Source organism: Meles meles, chromosome 17 (genome assembly GCF_922984935.1).
Source record: "Meles meles chromosome 17, mMelMel3.1 paternal haplotype, whole genome shotgun sequence".
NCBI classification, from domain to species: Eukaryota; Metazoa; Chordata; class Mammalia; order Carnivora; family Mustelidae; genus Meles; species Meles meles.
Genome location: NC_060082.1, coordinates 31693831 through 31716868, shown reverse-complemented (window position 1 = coordinate 31716868; position 23038 = coordinate 31693831). Strand labels below are relative to the sequence as shown.

At 36.9% G+C, this 23038-nt stretch overlaps 1 protein-coding gene across 5 annotated transcripts in view; it reads left to right on the top strand.

The window, feature by feature from the left end:
* PTPRC (protein tyrosine phosphatase receptor type C) overlaps positions 1 to 23038 on the top strand; it is a 126619-nt gene that overhangs the window by 50257 nt on the left and 53324 nt on the right. The window contains exons 3-9 of one of the 5 annotated variants that reach the window (XM_045982416.1): positions 7680 to 7703; positions 11579 to 11776; positions 13985 to 14116; positions 16849 to 16992; positions 17743 to 17808; positions 19179 to 19205; positions 21382 to 21600. In XM_045982416.1, the coding sequence (XP_045838372.1) occupies positions 7680 to 7703; positions 11579 to 11776; positions 13985 to 14116; positions 16849 to 16992; positions 17743 to 17808; positions 19179 to 19205; positions 21382 to 21600 (810 nt within the window). The remainder of the gene's footprint in view (positions 1 to 7679; positions 7704 to 11578; positions 11777 to 13984; positions 14117 to 16848; positions 16993 to 17742; positions 17809 to 19178; positions 19206 to 21381; positions 21601 to 23038) is intronic. The other 4 variants (XM_045982418.1, XM_045982417.1, XM_045982419.1 and 1 more) reach the window with 4 other exon arrangements.

The following is a 23038-nucleotide window of genomic DNA, read 5'->3' as shown; positions in this document are numbered from 1 at the left end:
TCATGATCCCAGGGTCCTGGGATCGAGCCCCGCATTGGGCTCTCTGCTCAGCAGGGAGCCTGCTTCCCCCCCCCCACCTGCCTCTCTGCCTACTTGTGATTTCTCTCTGTCAAATAAATAAAATTTAAAAAAAAATGCAAAAACATGCAAGGCTGTTAGCATAATGTCTCATTAAATACCATTTCAGTAAATAGCTGCTGTCATTATTATATTTACTAATAAGCTAATGAAGGAAGAACTATTTCCTATGTTTCCCTGAAATCCAGATAAAACCTTTTGCCCCTTGCACAGAGTGCTTACCCCATATAATAGTTATTATTTTGATAGGATTTGCAAATCATAGAATTTGCAAAATTCTAGTGGACCACACTGGAATTTTAGTGGTCCACAAAATTCTGTGGACCACATACCAGGTTTACAGAGTAAGTAAAAGTAGAATACTTTTACTTTTATTTTTGTGCTTTATTACTATCATGGCTTACTAAATAAGGAAAGCCATGCATATATCTGACCCCCCTTTTTTTTTGTCTTGATGTGTTTATTTCACTTTTGTATGGCCTTTGTATTTATAGAGGTCAGAAATGTATTCTCAGCCTTCAAAACATGCCGCCGTTAATTTTAGGGCAGATGCTGAGAATAAGTATTTATTTCATCTATTCTGTTTCACCCTTCTGTCCTTGTACTTATCTTAGATGGCTGACCTAGACATGTTTAAATCCCTTTGGAAATGACATTCTATTTCTTTTTGGGGGGCTGGGGGTTGGGGTAGAGGTGATGGTGAGAAAGGGTGGTGTTTAAAGCCCAACTATGCCTTTTGAAATGCCATTTTCACTCAACTGATTCCCAGTTTTACTGAAATTTCTGATCAGGGACTTAGGAGTGTGACTTCAAGGTAACTTTGATTTGTGATCACTTAAACATTTTGAGTCCTAAAGGAAACATATTGGGAAAGGTAAATTCAGTAACAATACATCTGTTAGAATAACACAGCTTTGAAGATCAAGTGCTCTGTTATCTACATTTTCATCTGTTTAATGTACTTAGTCAATTCCACTGGTGATTCACAACAGGATTGTAATGGAAATGAGAGTGCTTGCGCAATGATTTATGGATTTTTGGAGCTATGGCGCCACCTACTGGAATATTTCTAAATAGTCCCTTGTCTAAATAATGAAAAATAGGCACTTACCTTAAAAAATAAATGTAGAAAATGTTATCCCAGAAGAGTGAAGTTAAAAGATAATATATAGAAACACCAAGTTTTACTATGGTCTCTTTTATTACATTTTGTTTCCTGCATCTGTAGAATTTAAGAGCGTTCAATGCAGTTCATACTTTTAGAGGGACTGATGCTTGCTTTTTACTGTCACACGTGTATACATGCCCTCTCTTCATCCCCACTGCTATTTCACCTATTTTTCTTTACCTGTTTTCCACACCAGGGCTGTTCATATAGAAGGTTCCCACATGTGGCAATGCTATTTGTCTTTATACAATCTCCTAATATTAAATAGGTATTTATTATGCACTAATTATTAAGTACTTTCTGCAGATGTTTATTTGCTTTTTCCATGTCGATTTGAGTCCACTCACAATATCTGATGGCTTTTAAGTCATACATGAACTAGGGCATAAAGGGTACAGTGCTGTCTGCCTATGCCAAACGGCTGAGATAACTCCATTAGTTCTCTTGCTTGGCGCTGGCCGCGGAGATCACTCTGTCACCATATACTGAAGCAGAGTGAGTAAGTCATGAAATAACTAAGTATTTCATGCAACCAGTCTGATCAGGTCTTCTTTTTCAACAATGAAGCGTCAGCCTAGTCACTTCTTCTATGACTTGGGTAACGTTCTGATAATGTCTGCATATGTAAAATACAAGAGACAATTGAAGTCATTCCTCATATAACTTAGGAAATGTTACAAAATGTGATGGGAGATATTGACAAAAGTACTGCAGACATTTGGCAGTAGTGTCTCCTCTCTAAATATTTGGGTAACTTCTCTATCTACCTTATCCAAAACAGTTTTCTACCTAGGTAGACAGTCTCCATGGACGTATTTGTTCCTGTACTGCTTATATTTACGGAAGTCATTAGAGTGGTTTTTTGAGGGGATATGTCCTTTAGATATTAGTTAGATTTTTAATGAGGCTATTTCATGTAGGTTATCTTTTTTTTTTTTTAAAGATTTTATTTATTTGACAGAGATCACAAGTAGGCAGAGTGGCAGGCAGAGAGGGGGGTGGGAAGCAGGCTCCCTGCCAAGCAGAGTGCCCGATGTGGGGCTCCATCCCAGGACCCTGGGATCATGACCTGAGCTGAAGGCAGAGGCTTTAACCCACTGAGCCACCCAGGCACCCCATCATGTAGGTTATCTTTATATATATATTCCTTCTTTGAGATTTGTAGTTAAGTTTTTTGATATTTTTAAAGTAATTGAAAATCTTTTAAATTTATGTAATCTAGTACATACGGTTTATTGAAATTAATGTCATTTCAAGTTGTAGTGTTGTAGCTCCCGAACGTTTTCTTAAGGACAATAACTTAAATTTGGAAGTGGTTTCTATTTTTCAAATGTTGTTTTAGTGTGTTTCTGTAAGATTTATTGAGTGCCTAAGTAATTTTCTTGTGATTTGTCATGTTGACTGAAAGTGTTACAGAGAGCGAAAATCTGTTTATAGGGATTTTGTGATAATGAGAATAAGTAAGTTTAGTTTTATATTGAGTCTAAATTGTGATTTGAAGACTTGGGATTTTCTTTCAAAGGGATAAAAGACTTGTGTGTGTGTGTAATACTTTATAAAGAAAATGAAATAAAACAAAATAAGCTACAGAATTTCAAAATAGCCTGAAAATCAGTCAGCAGAGGAATTTAGAATTAGATCCTGAGATAAATGGGGATAAAGGAAAAGACAAATTCAATTTGGGAAGCCTTTATGGAAAGTAAGCATGAACACAGAGGAAAGGAAGATGTGATCCCTCTTTAGATGTTACATTGTTTGCCACGGATGCTAAATTTTTTTGCATTGAAAATTAAAGGATTTGGGGAAATGTTGAATGGGGCCATGATTAGACAAGAAATACATAGATGTAGATAAACATATATAGAGAAGCCATTTTTCTGTTTCCAATCTACAGATGTCTCTTCACAGATGAACACAAGGTCTGGTTACAATACTTTTGTTGATGTCACTGTAGTTTGGTTGACTTTCCTGTCAAAATAATATTCTGTAGTAAATTCAATTGACATACCTCTGATTTTTCTCTAGTATTTACCTATGCCATACACAGAGCATTTATCCAGCAGACTATAATTTAACCAAAATGTCTATATTTAAGGTCAAGTTTGATTTAGCATTCATAGCGCTATTAGTGATTTATTTTGCAGTCTAATCCTAATTAAGATGCTTTTTTATTTAGCTTATGAGCTTATAATAAATACTGATTTCTATATAACCTTAAACATTGGCTAAAAGCATTTCCTTGCTGAGAGGTTAGATGGAGAGGAAAGGTGGTAAGGATAAATTAAAGAGGAAAGCAGGAGGCCTGGCAATACACAGCATTATCTGCAGAGTCTGACGGGCTCAGTTTCAAGCCTGGGCTAGCATATACTAGCCTTGTGAACTTAGCCAAGGCACTTGACTTCTCTAAGCTTCTTAGGGTGTTGTGATCCTTAAGAGAGGAAATATAAGCTACAGGTTTACTATAGTACCTGGCATACCATGAACACTCAATACATATTAGCAATTAATAATAATAAAAATATCATTTCTGAATTATTCTTTTAAAAATATACACCTGTAGAAGTGATCTTTTCCATTTTGGTAATTTACCCTGCTCTCCTTTTGAAAACTTGGATTAAAATACTATACATCACATATTTCTTTTATTTTTTTTACATATTTCTTTTAAAAAGATTCATTGCTTTTTTTTTTAAGGAACTTATTTATTTGTTTGTTTATTTATTTATTTATTTAGAGAAGGAGTGTGGGGAGAGGCAGAGAGAGAGGGAGAGAGAATCCCAAGCTGACTCCACATTGAGTGGGGAGCCCAATGCCGGGCTCAATCCCAGGCCCTGAGATCATGATTTGAGCCGAAATCAAAAGTCAGACGCTTAACTTACTGAGCCACCCAGGCGCCTCTAAAAACATTCATTGCGTTTGAAGCAGTTAGAATTAAACTAATATCTCTGGGCATTTAACATATATGTGGCCTGATGGATAGTCTACTGTTGAGAAACATTTCTAACAGATGTACTCTAGTATTCATAGCTCTTATGTTAAAACGAAATCTTCCTCATTATCCCAACATTCCTTTTTCATTTCCATAATAAATATGTAACAAATTGTAAGCTTTTTATAACATGTTCTATGTCATTGGTGCTACATGTTTTGGTGGCAACAAACCAGTAACCTAGAACAGCAGAGCACAGTGGTTGGTGGAATTAGTGATGGCTATACGACAGGTGATATTAAGATTCCTCTCTTCTCTGTCATCAAGTCTACTATTTGATTTCTCTTCTACATTTATTGATCCAATGGCTTCCACCTGTCTCAGGAAAAAATCCAGTCTCTTCATCATAGCCCTGTACAGCTTGATCCTGGCTCTTCTCCCAAAGGTGTTGTCATAAGATCTCTTTGATTTCTCTCTTGCATTTCCTCATGCTCAGAACCATCAACAATTACTTATCGACCCCTTATGATGTGCAGGGCTTTTAGCTACATATCTATGGCTGCTTTTCTTCCCCCTCGTCTTGTTGTGTGACTCTTGCTGATCTCCAGTGGAAGGAATTTTAATTATTAGTCCTAATCAAGTTCATCTATGACCTAAATGTCTTTGCAGACTTTTAGAGATTTCTATCAGTATGGATATAGATATCTCACAGATGGCAATTTTCCCAGAGCAAAGGACCATGCCTTTTACATGTTCAAACCTAGCACCTAATATCATGCCAGAAAAGCAACAAATATTTTTTGACTTAACTAAATCAAATTAATTTGTTTGAATTTCCAAGGAATTGGATGTTTATACTGAGAAGGGACATATCAAAAATAGTTTTAGATATTTAAAAGCCTATATACTTCTTAGATAAAGAGAGAGATGTATTAGATGGAATATGTAGATGTATTATATCTAGTACACTCAAACTAACTTGAATATTTTGAATGTAGCAATATGCTAAACTATCTACATTTATCATGAAGATAATTTTCACTTAAAATGCAAGAGCTGTTAAAAACTCCCATAATAATATTTTTTCTTATTACTTCTTTTACAAATCAACACAATTCTAAGAACTTAATCTAGAAGGATATAAAAACACATGAAAAGAGAGAAGACTACTAATAGAAAAATGAAAATAATAAAAAATAAAAATATTTTATGTGAGCTAAAAAGTAAAAGCTGACTAAACAAGAGGAGGAATCCACATCATGTAAATTAAAAACAGTACTTAAGTTTGAATGACGAAAAACAGTAGAGAACTATAATGAGAAAGTAAGAAAATATTTGATACAATATACATTTTAATGATGTATTTTAATAATGACACATTTACATATGATATACATAACATATATATAATATATAATACAAATAATTTTTTATCAAGGGATAAGCCAGGGAATGTCATTGAAGAATACTAGGTCCTATACATCTGGTGGCGCTTCTGAGGGGAGAAAATTTTTTCAGAGCAGAAAACAAAATCTCAAGGCAGGAAGGGTCCTTAAATACTAGCCAAACTGTTCTTTTATCCAGTGCTTGATTCCTTTTCACATCAGTTGACTATCATTTGGGAAAGAGCTTTATGATCTTTTTAATAGTCATTTTCAAAGAGAGGGAGTGAAAACATGTTTCACTTCCCTACAGACTAAATCCAGTTCCCAACACAATAAAGCCGGCCTTTCCAGCATTTCCATGAACCTCACTGATAAGTCCAATGTTAGTTCTTATCTCATTTGATTTCATTAATTTCCTTCTTTTTTTAAAAAAGATTTTATTTATTTATTTAAGAGAGAGAGAGCACAAGCAGGGGTGAAGGGTAGAGGCAGAGGGAGAAGCAGGCTCCCTGCTGAGCAGAAAGCCCAGTGCAGGACTTGATCCCAGGACCCTGGGTACTTAACAGACTGAGCCACCCAGGAGTTGCTCATTAATTTCCTTCTTGAAACACCCTCTACTCATAACCCTTGTTGACTTCAAATTCCCTCCTACATAGAAAATTAGGTCACTTTGCAGTCCCTCTCCTTTAATATCTATTCAACTTCAGAATTCTATCTTGGACACTTCTTTTTTTTTAAATGACTGGGGAGTCTCCTTCACCTTCTTACCTACAATATTAATCTATATGCTGATCCATAGCCTTATTCCAGATGTATATCCTGAGCTACCAACCTCCACCTCCAAATATTACCAAACATTTTTACATACAAGTCAAAAGCATACCAAATTTTCCTCTTTGTCTTTTATTTCTTCTTCAGCTAAATGGAAGCTTCCAAAATCTACCTAATGCAATTGCCTAGTATATGTTGAGTTATCAACCTGAATGCTTTTCCTTCTTACTCATTCTCTGCCTTCCATTAGTTGTAGAACATTTACAAATGTTTCAAAGTGTTTCACAGATTTTTTTCATGGTTTTTTTTTTTTTTTGGTACCATTTTCCTCATATAGAACATCATCTTCCTCATATACTTTTCTTTCAGTCTCCTGATGTTTCTGTCCCCAGCTTTGCCATCTGATAAACTATTTTCCATTTTATAACAAGGTCAATAAAAAAATTGAATTGCTTCTCCATTAGACCTCCCCTTAAACTCCCTCCTCTGATGGTTTTCTAAAGCCTGTAAGACAAATCCCAGTTTCTTATTCCTCTAGCACTAAGCTAAAACTGTCCATAATCCTTTAGATCACAGCTTAATGTATCCAAGAAACCCTCTCTGTTGCCTCCTCCCCCAGCTGGTCACCAACCCTGGAAGACTAAATTAGCTAATTTTCCTATGTGATTCTATAGCACATTCTGTCTCATTGGTCATCATACCGAATGACTACTTCTTCTCCTTCTTCTCCTTCTTCTTCTCCTTCTTCTCCTTCTTCTTCTTCTTCTTCTTCTTCTTCTTCTTCTTCTTCTTCTTCTTCTTCTTCTTCTTCTCCTTCTCCTTCTCCTTCTCCTTCTCCTTTTCCTTCTCCTTCTCCTTCTTCTTCTTCTTCTTGATCTGTATCTCACCCTGAATTCAGCTCACTGAGGCCAGGAAATTCCTATATCTTGGTGGTAATATATCCCTAGAATGTGGCATGATGTCTAGCACATAGTAGACACTCAGTAAATATTCATTATCTAAATAAATGAATCCATTTGGGGGTAGATGTTCTAAGGTTTTTTGCAAGCTTAAAATTAATTCTAATAGTTCTCCTTTATTGTATTATTTTTCTTATTTTACCTGAGAATTCAAAGGCTAATAGCACAGTTTTAATGCACTTCGGCTTTGTAAACATGACATTAAGAGAAGGACTGTAGTTTCAGTGAGGAAAAGGGTTATGAAAATTGCCACTTTGTGAATGTTCACTAACACAGAGATGAATATATATGTGCATATACCGATATACATATATAAATTTAACTTATATTTATATAAGTATATATGAAATTTGAATTTTCTAAGAGATTTTTTTTTTTCCTTTTTTCAGGACAAACCTCTGATTCCTCCTCTGGTAAGAATTAATATTTGCATTTTACTTATTTTATTTTTTTTGTTTCAAAGTTTATATATTTAATTTTGATAGAATTTTCCATTATTATCCAGTAAAATCATTTTATAAGGATGAATGTTATAATTATGAATGGTTCTTGATATTTTCTTGTTCTTAATATTCTTGCTTATCAGATATAAGGATTGACAACTACTTGAATGTATTTGTATATATGTTATTGTATGTAAATTATAGCTTTTCTTTTTTTTAATTTTTTTTAAGATTTCTTATTTATTTATTTGACAGAGAGAGATCACAAGTAGGCAGAGAGGCAGGCAGAGAGAGTGAGAGAGAAGCAGGCTCCCTGCCGAGCAGAGAGCCCGATGCGGGACTCGATCCCAGGACCCCGAGACCATGACCTGAGCCGAAGCCAGCGGCTTAAACCACTGAGCCACCCAGGCGCCCCAAATTATAGCTTTTCTTAAACTTGACACTAAATTGCATGGCAGGGCTCCAATCTCTTTTTAAATTTTAACATTACAAACAATTCAAGTTAGATCACAAAATTTTATGGTTCAAAAGTTGATTAAGGAGTGATCTGAGAAATTAGAGTTCTAAACATATTATATATGTTATACATATATACATATATAAAAAAAGAAACACTTTGAGAATAGTAAGATATTTTATAATAATCATTTCCAAATTCTGTTGTCACAATGGAATTAATAATCTTAATGAGTATTGTAATCCTGAGGTAAATTAAATTTAAACAACGAAAATGTTAAAAATAAATTCACACATACTACATGCAAAATAAGAGAGAAAATAAGTCATATCTCTTAAACGTTATTGCTATTTAAAGTGTATTACTGATTTCCTGATTCATCATATGGTTGACAGTATGCATTAAGGTAAGTAAAGCCACTAAGATAATTCTGTTTTGATAATTGTAATGTGCAGTTCTGCTTAAGTTCATTCAAAATATTCTGAGAATTGAGTAATTAAAGGAATTTTTTTAATTAAATGACAATTCACTTCAAACTATGGAAACAAAGAACTATGTGAAAACTAACAAAATGTTCCTGAATCTGCCTAAGAAACATACTCTCTTATTTTTTTAAAAGATGTAGTATTAGGATTTTATCATTGTATAGTACAGCAGAGAATTTATATAAATACATAAAAAAGTCTTTAATGCATAGTAGATGTGATTGGTTTACGCCAACTACTCTCAGGCATGGCAGGGCCTCCACTTTTGACAAATGATTGAGTTCATTTCAATCATATAAATTGATTATTGTTTCAGGAGGGGAGTGGGAATGGGTAGAATGGAGAGTGAATGTTTACAATGGTAGATGACTCATCTTACTGAGTTTCTGTTATCTCTGCACTATTATAACAAGCCTCCAAATGATGACATCAGGTAAGTCAAAATAGTGAGCCCAAATGCACATGAGAATGTCTTCTTGCAAATACTGCCAAGAAGGAAATGATCAGTGGAAACAAGTGTTATTTCCAAAGTGAAGATGAAGGACAGTGTAGAAGTGGCAACTGGAGTGTGCTTTCTAATCCTGAATTAAATTCTTATTGAATTAAGGAATGTGCACTGAGCTTAAGTCATGTGCAAGCATATTAAGGCTTCTAGATAGGAGGGTAGTTTTCTGAACATCCTTTTTGCATAGATCTTGGAGTGGATTTGCTTGATGGGATGTAATCTTTAGGAATGCTACTCGTCAACAAAGCCTAGCACAATTTACTAGGTATTTGGAACGATATTCCCTTCACTCTCTTTGTAATTCAAATCTAAAAAAAAATGTGAGAAAGGGAAAATGTCACCACATTTCTCGTAAAGCAGAACAGATCATCAAAATCCTGCCCAAACCAAAGACAGTTTAATCTAAAAACAACAAATTAGTAATTGTTCAAGTCTGTAATGATGAAAGTGCATTAATATTATTGTGCAGAATTTTAAGCTCCTCGCTCTCTCCCTTCCCTGTTCTCTCTCCTCTTTCTTCATGCTGTCTTTTCCTCTTCCTACCTCCCTTCCTTTTATTCAACAAAGAGCACAGGTGAGAGAATAAGTCAAGTTAGACTTAAGATTTTACACGGAAGCCAAAAGGAGCTACTTGCCTATTACATAGCTAGATGTGTTGGCCTGTATTATGGGTGAAGGTTTGCTAGTAAATATATTGATTTGTGAGTTACTGGGTCATGAAATTCTAGAGATTTTGGAAATTTTCCTTGGAAAACAAGGACTGTAACAACTGTACTATCACTTTGGGTTTCTGAACCACAGCAGAGTTCCAACGTATTTCACGTGCATGGCCTCGGGGAAGTTCAATAGGGTTTAGATGGTTTTTATCTGTATTTAGTAAACATTGATTTCACTTCACCTTTGACATTAAATGAATGAAGCAAGGACTTCTGTGTGTCCTTTCAACTTCTATTTTCTTAATTCCCTATTCAGTAATCCTTTAATTTCGGTTCTTAATTCTTACCACTTCTACTCATTTCCAGTTTCTTGCCTTCTTCCTCTTCTCATATCCGTGCTATTTTCTCTTACCCACTCTTGTTGCACTGAGTGGTTGAATTATTTGTGTGATATAATTCAATTTTTGTTAATTAGATATTGAAAAACATCAATTTGGCTATTCATAAAAGTGAACACATGTGAAGCATAGATGCTTTAGAAAAAAACACATCGCTATAACCTCAATATCCAGAAATCACAATGTGTTTTTTTTAAAAACAATTTTTGGTGTATTCTTCACCCCCCCCCCCCATTCTTTAATAAAGAAATACACATTCTGAGTAAGAGACCACCAATAACTTATAGGCCTTTAACACAGATGCCGATGTGCCTGCGGGAAGTTTTTTTAATCAAATGTATACTCCAGTCAGCTGGGCCTGTACCTATTTCAACACTGCCTTGTAGCATTGTTTTTCTTCTGAGGTGAATTGAAATTGTGGAAAAAGTTATTTCAATATCTCAAATTTATGTCTTATATCATCAAAAAGTCGAAAACATTTTTTGTAGACTTGGGCCATTTGTGTATCTGTTTGAGACTTTTGTTTCCCTGTCTTTTACTTAACCTGCTATGTTTGACTTTGATTTATTGAAAAATAATCACTTTGTACCTAGGACTTCATCTTTCATTTTTTTTTTTCTCCTGGAACACTAATAATCTCCTTTGGAGTTTATCTTTCTCTATTCTTCATTAATAAGTCCTTTACATTTCTCTTTTTACAATTTCTGTACATCCATTTTCTTTATGTGTGTGTTCCATCCTTATTTTATTTATTTAATTTAAATTCATTTACCGCACATATAGTACATTAGTTTTTGACATAGTGTTCAATGATTCATTAGGTCCGTATAATACCCAGTGCTCATCACATCCTGTGCCCTCCTTAGTGCCCATCACCCAGTTACCCCATCCCCCACCCACCTCCCTTTGCACAACCCTCAGTTTGTTTCTCGGAGTCCTGAACCATTTGCCTTGGACAGCTGAGAATCCAGCAATCGAAAGGGAAGAAGGCAGGGAATAGTTGCTTTCAGTTTCATTTCCCCATTTGTATCTTTAGCCTCTGTTCTGTAACTTGTTTTATATCTAAGTCTACATATCTATACCTCTGTATGCATCTATATTTATATATATATGTATATGTATTTACTACTATACACACACACAGTGCATACACATATACACACACCACAGATCTTGTCTATGTTGTGCATGTATGTGCACATACACGTATATATATTTATATATTTATATACATGCCATAATGGACTGGGGAGTTAATAAATTCAGATGAGTATATGTTGCAGGATATGATTCATGTTTTTTTTTTGTTTGTTTTCTTTCTTCCATCTCCCATGAATACAATAGGACTGAAGTTAACAGAAGAGCCCAGTGCTCTGACTTCTGGCGACCCCTCACCTGCCCGCACCACTTCATTCTCACCCCCAAGCATCTCTGAAAGAGAAAATAACTCCTCAGAGACCACCACACTTTCTCTTAATACAGACAGTACTCCAACTGAAAGATCCTGGAGCCGTGTGGATAATAATACTCTTGCTGTGACAGGTTGGCACAGAGATGTTAACGGAAATGGGTTTAGGAGAACTAATCTTTCTTTTTGAATTCTGAAGTTATCAAAGTGGTTTTTCTTTAAATTACATGTGCAGTTTCTATGTATGTGATTTTATTCAGGCGTGTTAAGGGTGGGACATCTAGGTGTTCATGAAATACTGACTGGCCAAAGTAATGAATGCTCGCTGTCGAGGAGACGTTGGAAAGGGTTGGGGTGGGGAAGCCCCCATAAGGAAGTTTGTGTGGAAGGGGGATTCTCCCTGGCTGTAATTCTAAAGCTGAGTCTTTCTTTGTTCAACTCCAGATTCTCAATATCACAAAATTACTGGAGACCTACAATTTATTTTTTAAAAACCACACTGAGGGTTAATAATCCAGCTTTGCTACTTGGATTTCCCCCAGGGATATTTGCATTATTTAAAAAAAAATAATCAAGGTTGTGGGTCCTAATGGTAGAATTTAAGGTAACGTAGTGACATTCATAGCAAAATATGAGTGATGTGGGGGGCATATTCACCAAAGAAGACCACTGAGGCTCTTTAGAATCCCAATAAATCTGTAATGTGTTCATTCTTTATATATTGTTAGGTCTGCCAGCGTATTTGGTACATAAATCAACCCTCAAAGAGGGTTGTTCCTGTCTTTTCTGAAATAATGTGCTATATTGTCATTTTCTGAGGCAAACAGGTGTGTAGACATACTCTGATTAGAGATTAAGCTATCTGCTTAACAGGGTCATTAATCTTAGTTTGGAAAACAAGAATGTCTAACACTATTTCAAAAATTTGGGGGGGAGTACATGATAATGTTTGGAGCATCATACTGATGAAGTTTATTAGCTGTAATAAGCAGTTAAATAAATGAGAAGTGCCTCTGTACGTTGATTACAGGACTGTACATCCAATCTTTCCTCCAATTTTCCCCATTACCCTAGCAAAGCAGCGGCTAGGACCTATCTAAACATTGCAAGCATTTGAATTCATTGCCCCAAATTTTAACAAAAAGAATGTGAGAAGGAGGGTGTTGATGACTAGGCAGAACATTTCAGGCTAAACTTTTTTACTAACTTTTTACCGAGTAAATGTCACTCAGAGTTTTCAGTTTCAAAGTTTCCACATTTCATTTCTTGTACACAAATACATGCATACAACATTCCAGATGAAGCAAAATGTGAGAAGAAATGTTTAAAAGGGAATAGATTAGAAATAAGGGTGAAAAATAATAAAAAATATTATAAAAATATTAAAATGCTAACTTGCTCTAGCACAACAATACTGATGGTGAAATTAGCTTGGAAGGTTTCTTACACTTTCAAATAAAAAAATACACCTTGCCCCTTAGAAAACAGTCTTGCTATCAGGTGATTTTTAATTATCTACTGGGATAAAATCTACATATGTTATTTAATTTTGTTTGTAATAAAATAATAAGTATATACTTATGCTTATAAATACTAAAATGCATACATATAGTATTTATATAAATACATGTATTTATTTATATAAGTATATATATATATATGTATGTGTTTTACACACATACACAATGAAAATACTATTTCTCCAAATCCTGATTCTTAAAGATACTGTTTTATCCGTGTTATAACCTCCAGACTCTAGACATGGGATTCTGTGAGAGAGTGTGTGTATGTGTGTGTGCACCTGTTTCCCCACATCTTTTCTAGTACTAGATATTAATTAATCTTTTACAACTCTGCCAGTACAACGGTTAAAATATTTCATTTGTACATTGAAAAAATTCATAGTGATGAGCATTTTTCCTATACTTTTTGGCCACTGTATATATCAGATGTCTGTTACATGTCTGGTTTCTTTTTCTTTTTTTTTAATGATTTGCTTATTGTATACTGAGGGATTCGTTATTGATTCTGCCTACAAAGAAATATCCCAATTTTCAGTTTGTAAAGTTGCAGGAGGGATGTGGAGGTAAAAAAGACAAAAGCCACCTGGAAACCTGAGTCATCTGTGACTTCATGGCCCAGAGGGAGCCTCTGGGAATATGTAAATCAAGAACACAGGTGCCACCTTCCTGCCAGGCCAATTTGACTAGGGGCAGACAAACATATTAATAGATTTGAGTCATTTCACGGTTTGGTAAACAAATATACTTATAACCTCCTAGTATTTGTATTTTTCATCTATAGTGAGGAAACACTGAAATGATTTCACTTTCTTACCTTAGGTGTAACACAGCCGCCTCTCCACTCCATGCACGCAGTCTTGCAGACGTCCTCTGCCGGATCTGACACGCAGACACCCAGCAGCGCTGCTTCCCTTTCCCCATTCACCCGTGCTCTGGGCGGGAATGACACAGGTTTGCGGGGCTGTTAGACTTGCGCAGATAGGAAGAGAGCGTGACAACTGCCTGTGTTTAAGAACAGTGTGCGGGAATCCAACCACTTGTTAAACATGTAGCACTTGCTAGTTGGTGAATGTGGATTTCGTACTTCATAGTTACTGTAGTTTGTGAGGCCACATAACGATTTCCTTGTAATACAGACAAAATCATAAAGAATGAGACTTATAAGAAAAAAAAGAAAGACCTGTTCCGGAGGAAACGGTTATTTAAAATACTCTCTCTGTTTCTTTATACCTGGGGCAAGTATCATTGCAGAGTGAGAACTTTTTTGCTGCTAATAAAGAATAATATATATGAATCATTGCTTAAAGATCCCTGACCAGTAAACAGAATCATGAAGAGTGAATGACTTCCATCATCAATGAAGGGCAGTAAGAAATTGTAACTACAATCTAATTATTTTTTTTAATGGAAGAAAAGAAGTAGATGCTTCGTATTCCCCATTCAAACATTGAGATTCTCTTAACTTAGCATCTCTGTATAAAAAGCAAAGCAAAATATTCCCTCCCTTGTCTTTCCAAAATCAGCGTCTAAGTCACTTCATGGTGCCTTTTTTTTGGGGGGGGGGGCAAAAAATGAAAATCCGCACAGACACATATGATATTGTAGGGGCCTGATTGCCTGAAGGTTAAAGATAGAAATGGGGCAGCCTACAGAGCTGGGGATAAAGTGGTCTTGCTTTAAGTATGAATCAAACATGGAAGTCAAACCTATCCAATAGAATGGTCATTACTTTGAGGGATTAAACCCTTCCCTTGGCACAAAAATCCTTAGAGGCAATGCACAAGCTTAAAACAACTGAGGAAAGAGCTGCCCTTGCCTCCCTGGCTCGTTCTACCTACTCCAGCTGCCATGAGAAGCTCAGGCAAAAGATGTGGAGCTTTTAGCAAATCCACAGATACAGAAGTCATGGACGGGAAGGAGCCGTAAAAGAATTAAAGGGGACTGACCTGAGGGGACTGATGGTCGCACAATCCACTCTATTTGCCCTCCGGAAGAAATTCTTCCTCTCCAAGTGGCTAATTCCACTAATTAAAAATTGATTGGGATTAATTAACCTAAAGTAAAATGGTAAAAACCACTTCTAAGCCAGCACTGAGATTACCTACACAAGGGAGTAGAAGTTTTCACATGAAGGAGGAAGGTAGGGAATTTGGGGGGAGGAGAGGGAGGGCTTCAGAAGAGCAGGAGGACAAGGGACTCAGGCGAGGAGAAGAGAACAAGCTTGTGAAAGAGAAGTAGGGAAGAATATGGAAGGAGGCAAAAGATAAACTTGCTGGTTTTTAAAACATGGCAGAGGGCCAGTTCTGGTTCTAAATTTTTTTTTTTTTTTTTTTTTAAAGAAGGAAAAAAAAAGACCTTCCTCTGCCTTTCTCCTTGTTCTGTTGGAGCCCTTCTCTGGGGATCCAGAACTGAAGAAGTGATGTTTATGTCATTCATTCTGCTCTATGGTTTAGTGAAATGGGGGAATGGGTAGTGGATTAGGAAGACTGAGCTGAGAACCCAAAGTCAAATTTTTGGAAGATGCCTTTTCAATTCTAATGGATGTAGATGCGAAGTTAATGTTGTCGGTTTGTAATTGGAGAGTGCCTGCACGCTGGCCTTGAAACCATTTTCAGAATATGCGTGTGTGTTTCACTCTGCTCAAACACTGAGAATCTTACTGCAAATGCAAAGCTGATATCCTATCATTGAACTGAGGACCCCAGGGAGCATGACCGTGAAATAACCAGACAAGCTCAGAGAGAGGCTCATCAATATTTCTATTATTTTTGCCATGACAACTGCCAGAGTTCTGGTCATCTAATAGGCACCTAATGCATACATGTTGATGGCTTGCGCCATAATTCTGGGTGTGATGTCTGCAGGAAGACATCATATGCGGGAGATGCTTTGAAACTTGACAATGATAAGTCCTAACCAAATACATTGTGCTGTTTCTTCAGCGGCGACACCTGATTCTATACTAATTGGCTTAGATGTACTTGGAAAATAAAGGAAATGGTGTCAGGATAATGTGAAAGTTCTTTGATTCTACACCAGCTTGTTTTTGATTTTTCCTGGCCAGGGCTTTTTCCCTACATAGGGAAAGTCAAATTGTAACCTTCAGCTGAAAAGGAAGTGCCCTGAGCTCAGGCAGGTGCACAGGGCAGAAGCCCATTCAGCTCTGATTTCAGAAAAGTAGACCTCAGCACCTGCACCCAGAAATTCCTCCCCAGAGAGGTGCACCCTTGTGACGCTTTCAGCGCATGGCAGATTGTGCTGCTTCTGCCAACCTTAACACAGACTTTTACAGCCAGAGCTCCACTCCCATCTCTGTGGTGTCCGCACCCGCAAGCCCGCACCCTACTCTATTGCCTCCGTGCATTTTCACTATAGTGTATTCTCACTCCTCTCAGCCAGGGAGCTTGGCTTCCCTGAGTTGTGAAGCCTGGCTTCTGAGGTCCCAAAGACTTTTAACATTTGTGCTCCGATGACAGTGCTGCACAGGTCCTGAGTCACCTGACGTTAAACTTATCTCTGCCACAAAGCTTGCTGCATTTCATTCAGTTTTGCAGAATGCATAGAACAAAGTGTCTGATTGTTGCTTGGCCTTCGCTTCAAGAATCTGCGTATGTTGATTGTCTGGCCATTGCCCTTGGAGGGGCAGAAACGGATGACAGTGATGATGGCCTTTCTGATTGCAGGCTTCCCAGGAGAACGGAATACAACCAGCATCTTCCATGTAGACTCAACTTTCACACAAGTAGCCACCCTCAGTCCTGCACACAGCAGCTCTGCTGCCTTACCTTCACGCATCTCCAGCACCACCGCCAATGATAACTCCTCAGGTTTGACCATGATGCTCAAGGTGTCTTAGGTTATGGATAATGAGTGAAACTTTAATGCAGCTCTTTTGCTTCAACCAAATATTATTGACAGGTTTCCCGTTTTACCGAGTTTCATATATTGAGAATAAATTAGACAAAATAAACTTGCCAGTAAGCTTTTTTGGGGGGCGGCATACTTTATTTTGTTATTCATAGTAGGAACGTTGATGGCAAAGAAGAAAGATAATAGACTTTAGGGTCATATAGCCCTGGGATCAAATCCTTAACTTTCTGGATGACTTTAGCACAAGCTACTAATAATTTGTGTGTGTCAGCTTTCCCTTCTGTAAAATGGGTATTATAATATTCATTTTATAGGATTGATGCGAGAACTGAGTATGTAAAAAAAAAAAAAAAAGGCTAGTAGGCAGTGAATATTAAAAAAAAAGTAAGTGGTATCATTGTTAGTAATTAAAATAAGGAAGTTGTAATTGAAGGAGAAAGCAGTAGTTTGGCCATCAGGTAAGAATTACACCAAGGAATGAATAGTTTCTCTCAACTTATTCAATGTCATGCTCTTTTCTCTTCAAGGGCCATTGGTAGATAAAGCTTTGATTCACTTTTTTATTTTAAAGATGAGCAAGTGTTAATTTCAGTGAAGTCTCTTGTAGTAAAGATTCAGTTGGGAAAGTATCTTTGCTGAAGAGTTTTTCCCTTGTCCTTCATTATGACAAACTCATTAACTTTTATTCTCTGTTCATTTCCTTGCAGATGTGTCTCTTACGTCCACTTCACCTGCAACAAGCACTAACCATACAACTGCTCCCACAACAATAGGTGACAATCTTACTCTCAACCACGCAGTCATTCCACCACCATGTACCTGCGATGTGCTCATAGAAGGGTCTTCCATTTTCTCTACACTGGGTTCCCTTTTTCTGAGACGTTCCATTGAGTATTCTAATCATGGGGGCTGTGGAATAGCAGTCAGTCTTATAACCCTTATTTTAGCAGTGCCACAACTGGTGAGGTCGGGGCATAATGTTACTGTCATAACCTATCAAGTCATTATAACATCCTCTAAGAGTGTAGTTTATGCAAAGGCATAGAAAAATATTCAAGTATACTAGGACTTCTTTCTCTAGGAGTGGGTTTAGGTGTTAGTATGAAACAGAAAAATTCTATCAATGGGATTCTCCATTCCAAGGGGTGATTCACAGAGGATCGATTATAGAGCCCCAGTCATGCAACATGGAGCATGGAAGCCAAGCGAGGGGCCTGTAGGGAATGAACCGAGAGAATGGCAGTGTCAGTCAGTGGGTCGGCCATGGCAGAGCCTGCAAGCCCACTGTTCTTTCCTAAATTCTTCCAACTCAAAGACCAGATTAGCAGAGATCTCTTAGCTTTCACAAAACACATCACTCATTCTTCAGTGAAATATATATGCTTCACCCAAGATATGTTTCAATTCATTGAAAGAGCTATTAATTACTCTGGATCCAGTGTACATGCAAAGAGCTTAACAAAAGATTAAACTAGGGAATGAAGCATCCTTTGCCTGTTTTCTGATGTTTTTATTTTTTTTATTTTTTTATTTTTTTTTTTGACAGAGAGAGATCACAAGTAGATAGAGAGGCAGGCAGAGACAGAGAGAGAGAGGGAAGCAGGCCCCCTGCTGAGCAGAGAGCCCGATGCGGGACTCGATCCCAGGACCCCGAGATCATGACCTGAGCCGAAGGCAGCGGCTTAACGCACTGAGCCACCCAGGCGCCCCTTTCTGATGTTTTTAAACAAAGGTGTATGCTGAAATGTCTAGGGATTATAATTCTATAAATCTACTTTGAGATTAATCAAGGGGATGAGTATCTTTAAATGTTTTGGCTGCGTGTATGGTTAGCCATGTCCCCACACCATAATAAAATGTGTGTTCAAAAATGCCAATATCGTAATTATCACAATCATGTTTATTGGGTAATTTCATGAAATGTTTTATAGAACTAGCCCATTAGTTTTTAACACTTGAAGTTTTGAGATTAAAACATTGTACTAGGCATTGCAAACCCTGCACTGTCTGTTAAACCTAACTCATAGACATTACAATATATGAAGTTGAAACATTGTAAAACCATCCTTTCCCAAAGTGACTATAGCAGAGATACTGTAAAGGAAATTTTAATAATTTACATTCTTTTTTTTTTCTATTGCAGCTCTTACTACAGCTAAGCCACCATGTGGTAAGTTTTTTTTATCTAGAGGGAGGATACATCACTTCAGAATATTGCTTGAATTATTTCCTTCTTCGTTCTAAGCCTCCAAACCCACTAGCAAGCTAACTTTACTGGCTCTCACTTCCCAGCAATGAATAGTTCCACATCTTAAGATCCAGTGTCCTTAATAACCAAACTATGGAAAGAACCTAGATGTCCATCAACAGATGAATGGATAAAGAAGATGTGGTATATATATATACAATGGAATACTATGTAGCCATCAAAAACATGAAATCTTGCCATTTGCAATGATGTGAATGGAACTAAAGGGTATCATGCTAAGCAAAATAAGTCAATCAGAGAAAGACAATTACCATCTGATCTCTCTGATATGAGGAATTTGAGAGGCAGGGTGGGGGTTCATAGGGGGAAGGGAGGGAAAAATGAAACAAGATGGGACCAGGGAAGGAGACAAACCATAAGAGACTCTTAATCTCAGGAAACAAACTGAGGTTGCTAGGTGGAGGAGAGGGATAGGGTGGTTGGGCTATGGTGACTGCTGTGAAGTGTGTAAGCCTGATGATTCACAGACCTGTACCCCTTGGGCAAGTAATACATTATATGTTAACTTAAAAAAAAAAAAAAAAAAAAAGAGCCAGTGTCCTTCAGGAGCAAGAAGCTTTGATGTTATATTCAGACCTAGTTTTGAGCGTCAGGATTAAGAATTACTAGCTAATGATACATGTAAAATGTGGAGAATACCTTCTAGGCTTGTGAAGAAAAAGAATCTGTGTTTGTCTCCGCCTCTCTGTCTTCCTGTCTTGTCAGAGTTTTGGCTCAAAGCAGGTGCTTGAATACTTACCTGGCAGGGGAGATACCATGATCAATCAAAGCAGGTGCTTGAGAACAGTTTGTGCAATTCTGCCCCCATTTTCCTCTCCTCTTCTCAGTGAGGTCTTTCATGGCGGGGGCTTCACCCTCCATGTTTGTGAGTCTCCCTGCTGAAGTCTCTGCCTTCAGTAGCTCCCCATACATTTAATGTAAAGATCAGTCTTCATAAGTTTGCTTAATTAATACGGTCTTTTATGCTCATGTTCGTCCTATATCATTGCCTCCTTACACTCTTCCCTTAACCAATCTGAAACTAGAGTGTTCTAAGCACATAGTGGTTACGTAATGCCTCTGTGTTCCCTCCTACTCTGCTTCAACTGCACTTAGAACTCCACTCCGCCCTCATCCAGTGCACCCCCTCCCCCCATCTCTTTCCCTACATCCTGCTCATATTTTAAAACACAAACTGAGTCACCCACCTCCTCTGGAGAGCCTCTCCTATCCCCGCATTCTGAGTATATTTCCCCCCACCTACTCTCGTATTACTTGGTGCATAGTCTTATTTTAGGTGTTTGCATGTCTTCTGCAACTCGTGTCTATGTTTGTCTCCGTGATAGGATTCTATGCTTCTAAGAGCAGATCATATGTATTCCTAGGGCTTGGGACAATGCCTTAAAGATACTGAGGGCTTAATAATGTTCATTGGATTAAAATGAATGAATAGCATTTGTGGAAAAAAATATTTTTACCAGTCAACTGTATTTGTTTAAATAAAGGAGAGAATGAGACATGTCACCAAGGAGAGGTCCTTAGGAGGGTTTATTATTGATAATTTTACCAAGGTAAAGGAGTAATGAGGCCTGTGGTCCCTGAATTAATTAATGTCCCTGGAGAAACAGGTAATCAGGAACTGCATTTTAGAAGGAAAGAGGAATGATAAAGCAAGGAGAAGACATTTGTCAGATACTTCATTCATTTGTGCATCAATTCAACAAGCAATTCAAACAAATGAGCCCCTACTAATGACAGCTTTTATGCAACAACTTGGATTTATGTTGATGCTCAAAGTAAACTGGACTTTACTGCCATAGAATATACAGTTCAGTCAGGAAGACAGACATTAATCTGTTAATCCTCCAAGGATAAACTTAAAAGCTGAGGTCCTTGATAGGCAGTGATATAAAGGGAATTTTGAAAATTAATTATGGACACACCTGATACATTTTTTCTCTTTTTCATGTTCCTGGGGATATTTTGTTAGATTTTCATATTTTTGAAAATCTCTACTAAAGTGTTCGCATTTGTTGTAAGTTTATTTTTTCTGCAATTCTTTTTAAAAAAGGTAATCCTCTTTTTCATTTTCTTTCAGATGAAAAGTATGAAAATATCTCTGTGGAATATCGTTATGATAAAGAAAATAAGTTATTTGAAGCAAAACTAAAAGCTATTGGTGCAGTGAATTGTGAAAATGTCACATGTGAAAACAATACGATCTATAACTTAACAGAATGTTCACGTACAAGTGTTACTATAAGTCACAATTCATGTGTTATTACAAATAAAATTTTAACCCTGGAGGTACCACCAGGTAAATATAAATTGGTTTCTATTTGTATATTTATAAAACTGTACAGTCCCACGTGTCTTGCATTCGAGTGGTTGCAGGAATCTGTCAGGTGAGTGAGCAAGGATGAGGGACAGGAAGTCGGCAGGAGGCAAGTTGGTGAGCTTTCTGCTCACTGGGTTAGGAACCCATATAAGCCTTCTTAATTCTTTTCTCCTCCCTGCCCTTCTTCTACGCAGTGTTTCATGTAGATTAAGTATTATTTATCCCACTGTGGATAATTGATTATCCTCAAGCTTTCTCCCCACCCCCCACACTTAATCCAAGTCATTAAATATATATGTGCACATACGTATCCTACTAAATGAATACAGGTGGGTCTGGAGTATATAGGGGGAAAACACGAAGTCAAGGATTTGATGGTTGTGGCAAAAACAAGGATACTTTCACACACAAAAAGGAGAGTTATGATCATGTTAAGGTGATCAAGCCAGTTTGGCCAGCTCAGCTCCTGCAGGAAAGGAAAAGGGACCAGGGTATCAAGCTCACACCTCTAAAGCGTATCTTAACAGAATATGTTTTGGAAAAGAGATTCAGGAACTGTAAATTTGTTGACTCTCTCACATCACATAATAATTCAAAAATATTGATTTGTTAACATTTTGGTAGGTTAAAGCTTGCTTTCCTATATTGGCTATTGTAAATAAAGCTGCTTTAAACATAGGGGTATCCTTTTGAATTAATGCTCTTATATTCTTGGGTAAATATCCAGCAGTGAGATTGCTGGATCATAAAATAGTTCTATTTTTAACTTTTCGAGGAACTGCCATATTGTTTTCCACAGTGGCTACACAAGTTTGCATTCCCACCAACAGTTCATGAGGAGTCTTTTTTCTCCACATCCTCACCAACACCTGTTGTTTCTCATAGTGTTGATTTTAGCCATTTTGACAGGTGTGAGGTGATATCTCATTGTAGTTTTGATTTGCATTTTCCTGATGATAAGTGATGATGAACATCTATCTTTTCATGCTCGTTGGCCATCTGTATGACTTCTTTGGAGAAATGTCTGTTCATGCCTTCTGCCCATTTTTCTATTGGGTAATTTGTTTTTGGGGTGTTGATTTGTATAAATTCTTTATATATTTGGATACTAACTTTTTATTGGATATGTCATTTACAACAACATGGATGTAGCTAGAGAGTATACGAGAGAGTATAATGCTAAGCAAAATAGAGAAAGGCAAATACTATATGACTTCATTCATAAGGAACTTAAGAAAAAAACAAGGGAAAATTAAGAGAGAGAGAGAAAGCAAGAAACAGACTTTTAATATAGAGAATAGACTGATGGTTACCACAGAGGAAGGAGATTTAATAGGTGATGGGAATTAAGGAGTGCACCTGTTATTGTAGGGAATTGTTGAATTGCTATATTTTATGCTTGAAACTAATATTACAC